General features: G+C 41.9%; 2 protein-coding genes across 5 annotated transcripts in view; one reads left to right on the top strand and one right to left on the bottom strand.

Moving 5' to 3' along the window:
• The window catches only part of ATAD2B (ATPase family AAA domain containing 2B), a 155,858-nt gene extending 144,484 nt beyond the window's left edge, over nucleotides 1-11,374 (bottom strand). For 3 of the 4 annotated variants that reach the window (XR_006174082.2, XM_008163069.4, XM_065587599.1), the window contains exon 1: nucleotides 11,030-11,366. Coding sequence is in view for 3 of the 4 variants with exons in the window: in XM_008163069.4 (XP_008161291.2) it covers nucleotides 11,030-11,176 (147 nt within the window). In the remaining variant the exon portion in view is untranslated. Of the gene's footprint in view, nucleotides 1-11,029 lie in introns of all 4 variants that reach the window. The other variant, XM_008163070.4, reaches the window with a different exon arrangement.
• A 1,722-nt stretch (nucleotides 11,375-13,096) lies between these two features.
• Nucleotides 13,097-17,620, top strand: part of UBXN2A (UBX domain protein 2A) — a 43,166-nt gene continuing 38,642 nt past the window's right edge. The window contains exon 1 of the mRNA XM_065587594.1: nucleotides 13,097-13,150. The gene's annotated coding sequence lies outside the window, so the exon portion shown is untranslated. The remainder of the gene's footprint in view (nucleotides 13,151-17,620) is intronic.

Here is a 17,620-nt window from a genome sequence, read left to right as displayed (position 1 = left end):
CTGGGTGATCTTGGGTAAGTCACTTCCCTCCTTATACCTCAGTTTCCCCATTTGTGAAAAAATGGGGATAAGGATACGGACCTCCTTTGTACAGCACTTTTAGATCTACTAATGAAAGTGAGGCAAGTGATAAGTATTGATCATAGTTAATAATACTTATTATATTTGGGGTCAGTCATTTTGACTGAGTCATGGAAAGGTTCCATAGCTTCCTTGAGCTGTGTGTGTGTGTGTGTGTGTGTGTGTGTGTGTGTGTGTGTGTGTGTGTGTGTGTGTGTGTGTGTGTTTGGTTTTGTTCTTGTATGGTTCCAGATCTTTGTTGTTAATTAGATCAAGTTAGATTTCCCAACACTGACAGTAGTGTCATTCTCCAGTAATTTGCCAAATTCCTTCAAAACTTCTTTCAATTGCTTTTGTAAATTTAGTGCTTTCTTTTACAGCTTTTTTCAAAATTATTTGACTTAAGTTCTCTTCATGCTCAGTGCAAATGTAATCATATTTTATGGTAGTTGGAAGAAAACAGAGCAACAGTCTTACTAAAAATTCCATCAAGTGTCACTGGAGAACTAAACATAAAGCCTGCTTTTTCTATTCAACCAACCATGAAGGCTGATCGTGGATGCCAAAGTATTTTTTATCTTCTGCAATGAAGGTAGGCATAGCGGTCGGTGGGTTTTCGGTATAGGGTGGTGTTAACGTGGCCATCGCTTATTTGTACTGTGGTGTCTAGGAAGTGGACCTCCCATGTAGACTGGTCCAGGCTGAGGTTGATGGTGGGGTGGAAGCTGTTGAAATCATGGTGGAATTCTTCCAGGGTCTCCTTCCCATGGGTCCAGATGATGAAGATGTCATCAATATAGCGTAGGTAGAGAAGGGGCGTGAGTGGACGAGAGCTGAGGAAGCGTTGTTCCAGGTCAGCCATAAAAATGTTGGCATATTGTGGGGCCATGCGGATGCCCATAGCGGTGCCACTGGTCTGGAGGTATATATTGTCACCAAATTTGAAATAATTGTGCATGAGGATAAAGTCACAGAGCTCAGCAACAAGTTGTGCTGTGTCATCATCAGGGCTACTGTTCCTGACAGCTTGTTTTCCATCTGTGCGTGGGATGTTTGTGTAGAGAGCCTCTACATCCATGGTGGCTAGGATGGTGTTTTCTGGGAGGTCACCAATGCATTGTAGTTTTCTCAGGAAATCAGTGGTGTCACAGAGATAGCTGGGAGTGCTGGTGGCGTAGGGTCTGAGTAGGGAGTCCACATATCCAGACAGTCCTTCAGTGAGAGTGCCAATGCTCGAGATGATGGGGCGTCCAGAATTTCCAGGTTTGTGGATCTTGGGTAATAGATAGAATAACCCCAGTCGGGGCTCCCGCCAACCTTAAGCATATTCTCACCAGCAACCACACACCGCACCATAACAACTCTAACTCAGGAACCAACCCATGCAACAAACCTCGATGCCAACTCTGACCACATATCTACACCAGCAACACCATCACAGGATCTAACCAGATCAGCTACAACATCACCAACTCATTCACCTGCATGTCCACCAATTATATATGCCATCATGTGCCAGCAATGCCCCTCTGCTATGTACATTGGCCAAACTGGACAGTCACTACGCAAGAGGATAAATGGCACAAGTCAGATATCAGGAATGGCAATATACAAAAACCTGTAGGAGAACACTTCAACCTCCCTGGCCACACAATAGCAGATGTAAAGGTAGCCATCTTACAGCAAAAAAACTTCAGGACCAGACTCCAAAGAGAAACTGCTGAGCTCCAGTTCATTTGCAAATATGACACCATCAGATCAGGATTAAACAAAGACTGTGAATGGCTATCCAACTACAGAAGCAGTTTCTCCTCCCTTGGTGTTCACACCTCAACTGCTAGCAGAGTACCTCACCCTCCCTGATTGAACTAACCTCGTTATCTCCAGAATGATTTATACCCGCCTCTGGAAATTTCCATTACTTACGTCTGAAGAAGTGAGGTTCTTACTCATGAAAGCTTATGCTCCCAATACTTCTGTTAGTCTTAAAGGTGCCACAGGACCCTCTGTTGCTTTTTACAGATTCAGACTAACATGGCTACCCCTCTGATATATTCATGATGAGTGCTTTAATCATTTATTTAAATTGCTCACTTTGTGCTAGGTTGAAAGGTGACATTTATTGCATAAAAAAAGATTGTGACTTTCTTACCAAAGTCTTTACTTTCAATTGTTTGTATTCCATAATCACGGACCGATTGTTGGGTTTTTTGGATGTCAAAGAACAGAAAACATTCCTGATGTTAAATAGCTGCTGGCCAGCCTTGGAACTGACTTCATAATGATTGATGCTACGTTTCAATGGTGACTATGGCATCAGAAATACCTTACTTGCAGAATCATCAAAACTTTCAGTCTTTTGCTCCTCTGCTTCAATAACCAATCTTTAATTTAGTGTCACATTTGATAAATCTGAAGAAGCCTATTTTCTGAACTTTTTAAAAGAAGCATGAATCCTTTCCCACTCACTACTTCATTCTTGACAATGTTTACATTTTACATCAGAAGAATCATTTTCATTACTTTAGTATATTCAATTTCTTATTTCCTACAACTTCCGGCATGTCAAGTCATACAGATGTTTACTAATCACTAAAAACTAACTCCTACAGCCCAAACTCCAAGGCTACACATAGCAGTTTAGAACTACATTTAGAAGCTACTGAATTAATTTAAATCTAAAAAAAGGGGGCATAATCTATATAATTTGTAAAAGTTCTTTTGGATTTATGATGTAAGGTGCTACAGAAATATCATACAAGGTAGACAGCCAAATTTCTTCCTCTCTACTGCTACTGAAACAGCAATGTGTTTGTGGTATGTATTTTTAGTTAGGTCAAGAAAGCCTAAAGTGTATGGCTAGGCACTCCTATAAATCTAATTAAATAAATAAACGGAATGATTTTGGTGAAGATCACTGAGCAGGAGGATCGGAAGAATGCTGGGACCTGAAACGTCCATAGCAGTGCGACAGTGACCGGTAGGGTTGTGGGAATTGAGACAGGAGGAGATTTGGTAGGGGCAGCAGGAACACTCACTGAGGAGCAAAAAACGTTCCAAAGGTAATGAGGCTGTAAGTTAATGTGACAAAACCAGGCTCAGAGACCAGGAAAGTGAGTCAAAGGAAAAGGGAGAGCAAAACAAGAAGCCAGCAGACCAGGGAGAAAATAGAGAAAAAAGGATGGAGAACTATACCTGGAAAGATACAGAAGCTCATGGTCCTCTCTCTGCACTAGAAGTGGTGTGAGGGCTTTTACTGCCCAAACTGGGAGTAATATATTAGTAATAAAATATATAACACACTGAAATGACCAGGTCATAGCTACAACCAGAGTGGCAGAAGACTAAAGGTCATCCACGCCTAGGTACTGGATACTTGGTGTGAAAAGAGCTTTATAAAGAGTTATACAGTAATAAATTCAATTACTGGGCTGAACATCAACAGTTTATCAGTATATAGCAGTTTAGGGCAGAAAGTACAGAACAATATACCACATCCAATTGAAAGTGCAGGGGGAATTGGGTGATCAGAATGTAATTACCTCATCTAATTACACCTCTACCTCGACATAATGCTATCCTCAGGAGCCAAAAAAATCTTACCGTGTTATAGGTGAAACCGCATTATATTGAACTTGCTTTGATCCACTGAAGTGCGCAGCCCCGCCCCCCCGCCCCTGCTTTATTGCGTTGTATCCAAATTTATGTTATATCGAGTAGCATTATATCAAGGTAGAGGTGTACCTTGCAGAACCCCAAGCTAAACACAATTCTGGCAAAAAAATGCCATGGGATCTTTAATGACAAGTGTCTGTGAGTGTTTTAAGACTCATCTGAAAGATGGCAGCTCCATAAGCAGCCTCCATTAATGCTACACTGGGATACTGGTTTAGTACTCAGAAGAAAGAGCGCAACTTACTAAATCACCAACACCATTTCCCGAATGTTCTTTGGAGGTCTTATTCACATATTAATTAGGTCTTATCCTGCTTCATTTCTGAGTTCCAAGGAGTTCAAAATCCAGAATAGTATGACTGCAGAATATGACCAGCAGTGTCAAGCAAAATGTGTAATTATTTTTCTATATGAAAATTAGCCAATAGTGTGTGACCCAATTCCCAAATTATCACAGGCAAAATGATTTGGTAGACTGCTTTTGAAAAACTCTATCCCCACATGTCCATTTGGGCACATTAAGTGATATAATGTCAAATAGGCTTTAAGTATACTAGAATATTGGCAGGAAGTTGACCACTTGGAACACTTGCTCCATTTCCCACTATGCACAGATGTGCGAATAACAGTACTAAGGAACAAATTACATGATTTATTCCTGAATTTCCCATGCCAGGTCTCAAAGTAAGGAACACCATTAAAACAAGAAAAAAAACTAGCTTTCATTACCACCCTAAAAAGATGGGTTTCCTCAAGAATCTGCCTTTAACCAAAATCTTTTTCATAACTTCATAAGAATTGTGCAAGTTTTATCTGAAATACTCCCATTAGCATTACTGAAAACAGTAAAACTAAGACTCAACTCAGTGATTTGAAAATACAGGAGCAACTTTAGGAAGGATATTTTTCTTTAAAGAACTTTTAAACACAAGTACAAAGCAGTGTCATTTTCTTTTTCCTACATGACCCAAGCTCAGTGAATTTTCCAGCGTCTTTAGTTCAAATACATAGAATAGCCATTAAGAGTGTTAGGCACTGTCATATAGGTAACCATCAGAGGGAAATTCCAAACCAACAAGTCCTTACAACTTGTAAAAATGGAAGGGTAAGTGAAAAAGGAAAGACAATAATACTCATTAATCTGAATCAAGCGTTTTTCAAAACAAAAACAAACATGTTACGTCTTTTGCTATTCTGTTTGAAAGGAAAAAATACTTCTTTAATTTTTACAAATTATTACACAAGTTTTAAAACTAATATTTTTAAATAAAATAAGTCAAAAACATGTCAAAAAATATTTTAAAGTGTTTCAATTGTTGACCATTAAAGAGTAATTGGTATTTTTAAGAGCTAAAAATATACCCTGCAGAAGAATCTGTAAAGTTATATTATCACACCTTTAATGTGGAAAGAATTATTTCAATTAATTTTTATACATTTAGAAATTGAATCAAGAGATCTATATTTACTGTTACTATGAATCATAAAAATGCTGTATAGTGCTTATGTTCCATGTAACTACAGTGCTTTATGTCAATTCCCAGTTCTGTTTGTGTTCCTATTAGCAATTAAGTACAATGGAGAGCTCTATGTTGCTTCTGAATAAACTGAACGTGTTGGCAGTCCTCCTTTTAGCTAGGAACTTGTATTACAGTAATCAGAGTGCCCTCAAGTAGCTCTTAAAGTACTTTTAATACTTCCTTGCCTAATTAAATTAGGTTAATCTACATTTCTAAAGTGTCTGACCAATACAGTGGCATGATTAAAAAAAAAAAAACTACAATAATACAGGGCTTTTAGTTTTTTGCAACTGTGTTAAAGAATCATCTCTCAATATTGTGGAATAAGGTAAATTTAACTTCAGTGGCTAATTAAACTCAATCATTGAAATCACAATTCCTATATCAGCAAAAAGAAGAACAGGAGTACTTGTGGCACCTTAGAGACTAACAAATTTATTAGAGCATAAGCTTTCGTGGACTACAGCCCACTTCTTATATGCATCCGAAGAAGTGGGCTGTAGTCCACGAAAGCTTATGCTCTAATAAATTTGTTAGTCTCTACGGTGCCACAAGTACTCCTGTTCTTCTTTTTGCGGATACAGACTAACACGGCTGCTACTCTGAATTCCTATATCAGTATCTAAAAGACATCGAAAAATTAGTTTTGTAAATTAACAATAGAAACTCAAACACTTGCATGTATTTTATGGTAAAAAAACATATACTTAAAAAGTGAGGTTCAAAATTGAAGTTTATAAACCTACTTTCATAATTTTATAATTTTGAATAGTTGTGATAAATTTGATAAATTTCGTTCCTGTCAGAATGTTTAAATATCAAGCAATACAACACTTGCAAGTCAAATTTTAATAGTAAAATGGTAATTTTTTACTTTTTACATAAAAGGCAACCAAACCTCCCATTATACTTACAATATTACAAATTAAACATGAAAACAATACACCTCACTTCCTCCTCTTCACATTCTAATGTACTAAATACTGCCATACCATTACAGAGAATAAAAATCTGATTACTTGATCTATTTAGCGAGTTGATTTTCTTAATCTTAATATTTGGTCAATACATAGTGCATGTATTACATCTGAGTCTTTGAATCTACCAAGTAAATCACCTGAAACATGTTATTCAACAACATACTAACATTTAATACATTAGACATTTAAATCTCATACATTCCTTTCCCCTACATTTGGGTCTTTTCAAGTGTAGCCTCATAAATATGTGCATATAACCTAAAATATATTAGAAAATGCCAAGTAAAACCACAAGGGGGGGGGGGGGACATGGAAGAGCAACAAAACAGATGAGTGCAGCTTGTAGCCCCACATCTACTGTATCAGGTATGGCCAACATTTTTACAGGATACTGTTATACTGTTGGTTCAATTTTAATCAATGGTATGGAACACAAAAATAATCTTAGCAATTCTCCCTGACTGGTATTTGCAAACATATTCAAGAAACAGCATTCCACAGGGATCCCAAGTCAACACTCTTGTGGAAGTAAACTCAGGCTCACAAAGGTATAGACAATATTTTTGATTTATAGAGCACCTGGAGTCTGCTGCAACCTTTAACTTCCAATTCACCAGACCTCCAGTAGAGCTGGGGTTCTCAGATCACAAATCTATGGTAGGCTTTAAAGAGAGACATCATTACAACGAACTTGAGAAGTAAATGAAACAATTGCCTCCAAACCCACACACATGCTAATCTACCCATTTCCCCCCCAATGCTGCAGCTACAACACTGTCTCATAATAGTAATTTTATAAATCATGGCTTGGTGTGGGTTTTTTAATTTCAGCTACTTTTTTCTATATAAATATTGACATCTAACTGTCCTATTGATTTTGGCACATTTTAATCACAGAAAATTGTTAGATATTTTTAACATTATTTCATGGAGATCTGAAAGCTTACGAACATATGAATAACTACTGGGTCAAGACCAATGTTACATCTAGCCTAGTATCCTATCTTCCTACAATGGCTAGTGCCAGATGCTTCAAAGGGAATGAACAGAACAGAGCAATTATCATGTGATCCATCCCGATGTCCAGTCCCACCATCTGCCAGTCAGAGGCTTCAGGAACACCCAGAGCATGGGGTGGCTGGCATCTCTGACCATCTTGGCTAATAGCCATTGATGGACCTATCCTCCATGAACATACCTAATTCTTTTTTGAACCCAGTTATGCTTTCGGCCCTCACAACAATCCTTGGCAACAAGTTCCACAGGCTGATTGTGTATTTAGATGCAGTAGCACTTTCTTTTGTTTGTTTTAAACCCGCTGACTACTCATTTCATTGGGTGACCCCTGGTTTGTGTGTTATGTGAAGGGGTAAATAACACTTCCTCACCATTTGTGATTTTATATATCTGTCATATCTCCCCGCCTTAGTCATCTCTTTTCCAAACTGAACAGTCCCAGTTTTTTACTCTCCCCTAACACGGAAGCGTTCCATATACCTAATCATGTTTGTTGCACTTCTCTGTACCTTTTCTATATCACATTATCAATTTCTTAGACCTTAATATTAACAACAGCTTCCCATACTTAAAACCACAGTGTAAAATGCATACTGAAAATGAAAATATGTATGCGCTAAAATTCTGAAAAGGAAGAAGAGCAAAAGCTTCTAACAAGTTCTGCTAGCTTTTGGCTACTGTTTTTCTAAAGAAAAAAAAAGACTAACACACAACAGTGAATACTTGGAGTGTCCCTGAGATTAATGTAAGAGTGCTCCAATGTATTCCAAAACAAATCCATTAGGTCATGCAAAGATACACACTTGCCTTTAGAAACACTTCATTTGTATAAGTATCTTGGTATGGATGTAGTGATTTTCAGGACAATTTTACTTATCCCTTTCCCTCACTCCATAACAAGGAAATCATTTGGCTGTGCATTTTAAATCAATGGAAAGGAACACTATCAGTCCCTAGAAAAATCATGGAGCAGGTCCTCAGGAATCCATTTTGAAGCACTTGGAGGAGAGGAAGGTGATCAGGAATGGTCAATATGGATTCACCAAGGGCAAGTCATGCCTGACCAACCTGATTGCCTTCTATGATGAGACAACTGGCTCTGTGGATATGGGGAAAGCGGTGGGCGTGATATATCTCGACTTGTATCAAAAGCTTTGCTAAGTCACCCACAGTATTCTTGCCAGCAAGTTAAAAAAGTATGGATTGGATGAATGGATATAAGGTGGACAGAAAACTGACTAAATCATCGGGCTCAACGGGTAGTGGACAACGGCTCAATGTCTAGTTGGCAGCCCGTATCAAGCTGAGTGCCACAGGGGTCTGTCCTGGGACCGGTTTTGTTCAACATCTTCATTAATGATCTGGATGATGTGATGGATTGCACTCTCAGCAAGTTCGCAGATGACACTAAACTGGGGGGAGAGGTACATACGATGGAGGGTAGGGATAAGGTCCAGAGCAACCTAGACAAATTGGGGGACTGGGCTAAAAGAAATCGGATGAGGTTCAACAAGGATAAGTGCAGAGTCCTGCACTTAGGACGGAAGAATCCCATGCACTGCTACAGGCTGGGGACCGACTGGCTAAGTGGCAGTTCTGCAGACAAGGACCTGGGGATTATAGTGGACAAGAAGCTGGATATGAGTCAACAGTATGCCCTTATTGACAAGAAGGCTAACAGCATATTGGGCTGCATTAGTAGCCAGCAGATCGCGGAAAGTGATTATTCTCCTCTCTTCGGCACTGGTGAGGCCACATCTGGAGTACTGCGTTCAGTTTGGGGGCCCCCATTAAAGAAAGGATGTGGAAAATTTGAGAGAGTCTAGCGGAGGGCAACAAAAATTATTAGGGGTCTGGGGTGCATGACTTACAAGGAAAGGCTGAGTGAACTGGGCTTATTTACTCTGCAGAAGAGTGAGGGCGGATTTGATAGCAGCCTTCAACTACCTGAAGGGGGGTTCCAAAGAGAATGGAGCTAGGCTGTTCTCAGTGGTGGCAAATGACCAAACAAGGAGCAATGGTGTCAAGTTGCAGTGCGGGAGTCTAGGCTGGATATTACGAAAAACTATTTCACTAGGAGGATGGTGAAGCATTGGAATGGGTTACCTAGGAAAGTAGTAGAATCTCCATCTTTAGAGGTTTTTAAGGTTTGACAAAGCCCTAGCTGGGATGATTTAGTTGGGGCTAATCCTGCTTTGAGCAGGGGGTTGGACTAGATGACCTCCTGAGGTCTCTTCCAATGCTAATCTTCTATGATCTTAGTGCTTAGCAGCAGTAGACTCCTCTACACAGCAAGCCAGAGAGGGTTAAGTCAAACTTTGGCTCACAGGGTATACCAGGCCCATGGGACCGGCATACTGGAATGTGTGTGAGAAGCTTTACCAGCTATAGCGCAAAAAAACAGCACAGAGCAGAAACTGAAAGAAAAATCAGATAGAGGAAAAAAAGAAGGAAATTAAGACGAAACAGGAGAGGACTGAATAAGCACATTCAGTTTACAGCTGACACCTAGTCAACAGTGTTCTTTAGTGTTTGTAAACAAAGGGAAGGGGAGAGGGTTTTTAACAATTCTGGCTACTACTGCTTTTTTTCTACTTGTCTCCATCTCTTCCCCTTAGCAGTGAATGGGATGTGGTCTCTTGGTGCATCACTGTCAAACATTTTGATCCTCAGCTGTGTCATTCCTGTATTCATTCAGCCCTAAGTCTTTCTAGACACATTGAGTGCAGGGACAACCTACAGTGTATCATGTTTAGAATATGGTTTTCAGGTCAGAGCACAATAACCACCAGCAGAAAAGTTGTAATGCAATCAATTTTCTTCCTATCACACAAAGAGCCCCCTCTAATAAATGTGGACAAGGAGGAGCATATATCTGTTGTCAGCAAATCTTTCCAGAAACGATGGAGAAGACAAGCCTCCTGAAATCGGCAGTAGATCTCAATTATAATCTACAAAATGTTAGTTTCATACATTAGGCTGTTGGATTCAGCTGTGATTAGACCATACAATCAAAGCTCTGATTATAAATCATGTTGGGAAAACAGCTAATTAGGCAAATAGGCAAAATTATTATTTTCCCTTGCTTTTCAAGGGAGGGATTAGAATACGGGAGACATGTGCAAAGCAGGGCTGTCAAGGCTGATACGGATAGCTGTCACAGGTGAGCTGAGGTCAATATTTTGTAAGCTACTGGAGGCGCAGCTCCCAACTTTTGTTTCTTGTTGTCCCTCCAGTGCAGTCCCAGGCGCAGCCAGAGAGGGAGCTTTGCTCCGCTCCTACCTCCCCGATCCCCTGCCGGGCACAGCAGCAGCCTGTCTGCTCCCCTCTCGCACACAGATGTAGCTAGCCAGCGGCACGAGAACTTTTGTCCCTCTGCTCCCAAGTCTTCCCCCACCCCACGGCTACAACCCCAGTCCCCCAAAGCTCCCGCCACACAAATCCGCCCTCCAGCCCCCTTCTTCACCCCGTGAGCCGCCGTCCCTCTCCCCAGCTCAGCGGAGCACACCCGAAAGTAGCCCAGCTGCACCCCTCGTCCCCCCGCAAATTCCAGCTCCCCTCGTCCTTACCGCCCCAGCCCCGCACTGCCGAGTGTGGACGGATCCTCTTCCCCCTGTCGCCCCCCAAGTCACTCCCCCACCCCGGGCAGAGACAGCCGCGCCGGTGCTCCCCTCCCCGTCTGCCCAGCTCTGCCTCTGCCTCCCCCCCCCCCGGCCCCGACAGAGGCAGCAGCAGCGGTGCCCTCCCAGCCCTTCTCCGGCCCGCCGCTTCCCTCACCCGGGCCGCCGCCGCCTCCTCTAGCCCGGCCTTGGTGCCTCTCTTGGAGGAGCGGGTCCGGGACGAGATGAAATGGCTGCCGGCTCCGGCCGCGGCGGCCGCCGCTTTGCCCAGGGGGCGCAGGGAGCTCTTCCTGGTGTTCACCATGGCCCCGGCGAAGGCGGACACGGGGAGCCGCCGCCGCGGAGGGAGGGCTGCGGGGCGCCTCCTCCCGGGGAGCGGGGCGGCCGGGCAGAGAGACACACCGAGCGCGCCGAGTTCGCCGCCGTCTTCTCGGCTCAGTCACACACTAACTGGCCGCCATTACTCTCCCTCTCCCTTTCTCCGCTCGGTCACCGCGAAGCCGCTGGCTGCCGCTTGGGGGCGCTGTGCCGCTGCGCAAGCCCGGCGGCCCCTGCTGGGTACTCTCTAGCCCGGCGCCGCGCGCTCTATGGGTCCTGCTCTGCGTGCGGCGGGGGGAGGGGGGTGTCTGGCTCAGAGTCAGCCCGGCTGCCCCGAGCTCCCCTGAGGGCGGGGCCTGTGCGTGCCTGCAGCCCAAGGATGGGGGAGGGGGGTTCTAGCTGCCTGCAGCCCCCAGGGAGGGGGGGCGCCTGGCTGCAGCCAGTGCCTGTTCTTCAGGGCTGTGCGGAACAGCCTGAGTGAGGCTTCCTGAGACGCGCGCTGCACAGGCTCTGAGGCTGTGTGAACAGCAGGGGGAATCCAGGGTAATAAAGCCCAGGTCTTATCGAAGTGCTTTACAAAGAGGGTCAGTAGCACCATCCCCATTTTGCCAGTGGGGAAACTGAGGTACATGGATGTATACCCTAAGTCCCCATGAGTCCCACTCCAGTGCCCTAGTCACTAGATCATCGTACTGCCTCTCCCCATCCAGCCGTTTCATTATTTGTATTGCAGTGGCACCTAGAAACCCAAACCTAGATTAGGGCCCTGACTGCTTTCGGGATTGTTCATGCACATAAGTGAGCCCTTGCCTCAAAGTAAGACCTTACAGTCTATATAGAGACAGACAAAGGGAGTGTCGGCCTTATTTTATAGGTGAGGAACCAAGGCACAGAGAATAAGTGACAATGCCACACAGGAGATTTTAACTTTTGTGTAGTATTGCTGTGTATTGTTAAAACACTGTTATGTCTTATCCAAAGGGTGGCTGCATTTCAACCAGGAGAGTGGTGCTTCCTGTATAAAGACCCAAACTTGCAAAATTTACTTAGTCAAGCAGTTTATTTTAAGTCAATGGAATGACTATTTATGTGAATAAATGTTCCCAAGGATGGGACTTCCACCACTTTCTGTGGAAACTATGCCACGGTCTAATAAGTTTCACTATTAAGAAATTCTCTCAATAGTCAGGACAAGTGTACACTACAAAATTAAGTTGGCCTAAATTACGTTGATGTACAGCCACCACAGTAATTGAATCGGTTTTACATCTCCACACTACAATCCTTGTGTCAGCGGTGCGCGTCCTCACCAGGAGTGCTTGCGTCAAGTTAACTGCCAGTGTGGTGCACTGTGGGACGGTTTCTGAAAGGTAGCAACTAATTGCGTTGACCTAACTACATCGACTTAAGCGCTACACATCTTGTGGAGCTGGAGTTATTAAGTTGGTGAAGTGAGCGAGCTACATCAGTGGGAGCTATATTTTAGTGTAGACGCTTACAGCGTTAGGTCGACATAAGCTGCCTTGCGTCAACCTACATCTCTAGTGTAGACCAAGCCTCAGACTAAATGGGCTACTTGTCTTGCTGGTTGTACAAGTCTCAGATAAGTTTCGGAATTTTTTGCCAGGTAGCCTCAGTCCACGTTTGATGTTTATTGCAGTGTATTGGAATGCTAATTTTTATCTTATTTATGTACTTTTATACTAGACCCAATAATCTCCTTGGAGAGGGGAGAAAATAATATCTGCTATAACATGTTGGAGGCCAAAGTGTTTTACAGACTATTAATAGGATACAGTCTAATCCCTTTTCACTGATGTGAGGTATATGCAATTAGATCCCCTCCTCTCTCACCACTATTTTTTGCCTCCTATTGAACTTGTAGCTATCACAGTTCAGACACAGTCACAAACCCAGGGCTTCAAGAAAGAAGTATGGTTGGTGTTGTGAACACAGAATTGTAAGTAACAAACTTCTGGAGTTTAATTCTAGTTCTGACACTGACTTGTTTGGTGCCACTAGGCAATTTGCTTCAATGCATTCTGTTTCCCCAACTATACAATGAGGATACTAAAATTTACCATCACATGGCACACAGTTGTTGTTGGGATGTATTAATCAATATTTTTAAAATCCTTTTGAGACTGAAATTACAGTATTATTCGAGATATAAAACAAAGAGAAAAACTGCTTATATGCAGATGGGATTCTGCTGTTTCTATATAATACCCATCATCTTTATATCACAGTTAGAAAATCTTCTGAAAACATGTGGCAAGACATGTTTTAAAATAAATATTACAAAATATTAAGCCATACCAGTCAGATATTTAAAAAAAAAAAGTGTTCTACCCAGATTTTCAAACATAATGATTATTTACCCTGGGTTAGGTTTCAAATATATCTGAGTAATTAACTATTGTATATCATCCAAAAATCACAATAAACTTTATATCTTGCTTGCACTTTTACCAGGTACAGAAGTCTGATCAAGTGATAATGTGTGCTGGGGATTGGAAATTATTCTGATTGTCTCATTTGAGATTCCCATTTTCAGAACTTTCAGTTTGCTCTAGCAACTTTACCTCAAACATGCTCTTATCTATTGTTTAAATCCACACGGGACCTTTAAAAATTTTAGTTTGAGAATCAGTGAGCTGAGTTTTCTTGTATTTTCTTTCTTTTTCATATATATATTGAGTCTTCATGAAAGGTGACAGGAGCTGCAGGACAGGAGAGGAATGTTCCCTACCAAATGTATGGTGGGGACTGGACCAGAATATAATTTGGGTGAGGGGAGCTAGTATCACAGTTGATGGCAGATAATGTACTTTTCCCGTACTGCCCTGCAGTCTTAATAGTGCAGTGGATTAGTTCAATAATAGTTCACCTTTGGACATACTGGGTTCAAATTCTGGATGGAACAAAAAGCAAAGTCATTTAATGGTCTCCTCCTGCTTTTTTTGTGTGCTTCACAAAAACATCACACATCTTGGCTGAATAAGCAGTCTATGATCAAGAAAAGCTCCAGAATACAATTACACAGAATGTTAAAGATTATGATTGCAGTGTATTGGCAGAGCTATTTAGGGAAGCTTGCACAACATCTGCTTGCAACATGCCTGACTCAAGCCAACACCCTCAATTTCATGAGCACCAAAATTACTGATGACTTTTTAAAAGTAACATGAACTTCATAGTTGTCCAAGTTGTCTCCGTAGTTGGGCTCCTGTCCAATTCTCCTTAAAGTTAAAACAATTCTCTTAAAAGCTACACTTTTATTTTATGATTTACTAATCTTTTGTTCTTGTCCATTTTTTTTAAATATTCTGATCTCATTCCTGCAAACTGTACTCAAAGGAGTAGATCTTTTGAAGCCAATTGGACTACTCGTACTAAATAGACTGATGCAGTTACAAAAATTCCTGCACGCTGCTTTGAACCTATATCCTACAACATCTAATTCTTAAATGTTTTATTCCCATTATGTTAGAGTGGTGGTGAACAGGCATGTTTCATGTTGGATGTTTTCGCCCCAGATTGCTTTTGGCAGGTGCTTTATTTTCAGGTTTCCCTGTTCTCCAGATCCTACTATAAGGAATGGCTAATATTATTCTGATTGGGGTGCCAGCATGTGACTTTCCACTCTATGTATCTTAGTTTGAATACCATTCACACATTCACATTTTCAATACTCAATATATAAATTAACAGATCACAAATTGCAAGGTTTGATTTTTTTTTTTTAGCACAAAAGGCCTAGTAACATAGGACTAACATTTTATATACATGCTAAGAGTCTAGATTTAAGAGCTGTTTAACAATAAAAAGTGAAGCCCTGGGGAAATGGATTTAAAATGATGCAGGAATTTATATGGTGCCACCCTCTTTTTAGATTGTTTGTTTCAAGTACTATATAACTATACAACAGAAGGGTTTAACAACCAATTCTGGTCCTGTTCAGTACTCCTCATTCAAGAAAAGCTCCCAGTGAAGTCAGTGGGAACTTTGCATGAGTAAAGAGTGTTGAATTTTCTTTGAGAGAAAGAGAAGAAGATAAAGAAAGAGGAGAGCAAAAGAGAATACAATGATTATTATTTATTTGTATTATAGTAGGGTGCGGCAGTCAAAACAAGATCCGGTATTTGTGTTGGGTGCTGTATAAACATTGTAAAAGATTTTCACTTCCATATTTTAAGGTGGAAATAACATGTCAATTGAGGATTCATAATTTGGTCTTGCAGACAGGTGTCTAAATGCTTTCAAAAGCAAATGCCTCAAGAAAATACTAGGAATTACATTTATTTAATTTATAGAAATGCCAAGATTCGTCAGAGAGTTCATGAACTTCTCTCCAAAGTTATCCAGAAAAGAAGACACAAATGGCTGGGACATGTGCTAAGAATGAAGCCAGAGCATCTGCCCTAGCAGATGTGCCACTGGGCAGGTGGAGGAACACGTAGAGGGAGTTAACTGAAAGAATCCATCAAAAGGGAAAACTTATGGGACCTAACAATGTAGAGGACATGAAAGAGCAGCCTAGGATAGGCAGGGATGGTACAGCTGTGTTTGAATTGGTCTAGGAAGGATTCAGAAGATTTTGTTCTAGCCTATCAATGTTTACAGTCTAGTCGTAAAAGGCACACACAAGTAAGGTGCAGCTTACAAATGGGAAAATCCTGCATTCCTTACTTAGGACTTCAATGGGGAGTTCGCCTGGAGAAGGACCGCAGGGTTTGATCCGGTGTTCATGTTTGCTTCAAACCTGGGTAATATTACCAAGGTTGATCTTGTAATATCTCTCACAAGTTGGAAAATTCCCAAAATACTAACCAAATAATCTTTTAGGAATCTATTTATAGTGTCCTGTGTGTTCTCCTTTGTCATGCTGCCAACTTATCTTGATTTTAGCTGAATCTTGGGGGGGGGAATTGTTCATGAGGTATTTCACTGTTGTAAACTTGCTAGAAGTCCTTTTCTCATAATACAGTATCTTAATACAGTAACTCCTCACTTAAAGTTGTCCCACTTAACATTGTTTCATTGTTAGTTGCTGATCAATTAGAGAACAGGCTCGTTTAAAGTTGTGCAATGATCCCTTATAATGTTGTTTGGCAGCCGCCTGCTTTGTCCACCGCTTGCAGAAAGAGCAGCCCATTGGAGCTAGCTGGTGGGGGCTTGGAACCAGGATGGACTGGCAGCCCCCCATCAGCTACCTTAAGTTCTCTGTGCAGCAGCCACCCAGCAGGCTATAAATTTCAGAGCAGTTCAGCTGTCCCTCCCCGCACTGCCTGCTCCTGCCTTCTGCCTTGGAGCTGCTCCCAGGAGCCTCCTGCTTGCTATGCAGGGAGGGGGGAGCAAAGGGGTACTAATGTCAAGGTGTCCTCCTCCCCCCGCTCCTGTACCTTATTGCCACAGAGAAGGGGGGGGCAGGACAGGGCTCAGGACGGAGGGAGCTTGCTGGCAGCAGCTGCTGTCTCAACTTGCTAATCTATTTAAAAAGGCAGTGTACTTAGAGTGGGGTCAGCGTACTTGAAGGGGCAATGCTCGTCTCTCTCTCTCACACACAGTGTGTGTCTCTGTCTCTCTCTGCCATGCTGTCTCCCCTCCCTCTATTCGTGCTGCCTTGTTGAGGGCTCAGCCGAGTGCTTGTTCATCATTTATCACTAGGGTGACCAGACAGCAAGTGTGAAAAATCGGAACAGGGGGCGGGGAGGTAATAGGAGCCTATATAAGACAAAGCCCCAAATATCGGGACCGTCCCTATAAAATCGGGACATCTGGTCACCCTATTTATCAGTAAGGCGTTCCCAGATATCCCACCCTATTCCACCCTCTGATTTCACTTCACCACCTCAACCAAGCTTCACAATCATCATTGCTGTATACAGTATTAAATTGTTTGTTTAAAACTTATACTGTGTATATGTGTGTATAAAATATAGTCTTTTGTCTGGTGAAAAAAATTTCCCTGGAACCTAACCACCCCTCCCCATTTACATTAATTCTTATGAGGAAATTGGATTTGCTTAACATCATATTTCTTAAAGTAGCATTTTTCGGGAACATAACTACAACGTTAAGCGAGGAGTTACTGTACATTAAAATTGCACTGATTCTCATTTGAGAATTGTCCATACAAATACTCACTCTTGGGAGAAGGGTGCCCTTGGCATAGGAGTTCAGAAACCTCAAGCCAGTGTGCTTTGGGGCAGTGCCCAGAGGACAACCAATCAAGGTCGGGGGCCCCATAGTGCTACCACTGTACAAACACATAAAAAGACACAGTCCCTCCCATGAGCAGTTTACAATCTGATCAAAGAGCACAGATTAGGCTGCATATGTGGATTTTTTTTTTAATAAATACATTTCAAAATGAAATAGTTTGATGTCTATTCCTCCTTACCAGCCAAGAATATAAGGTTGAGGT

Source organism: Chrysemys picta, chromosome 3, assembly GCF_011386835.1.
Source record: "Chrysemys picta bellii isolate R12L10 chromosome 3, ASM1138683v2, whole genome shotgun sequence".
NCBI lineage: Eukaryota > Metazoa > Chordata > Testudines > Emydidae > Chrysemys > Chrysemys picta.
Note: the sequence above shows the minus strand (reverse complement) of the source record. Positions and strands in the feature narration are given on the sequence as shown.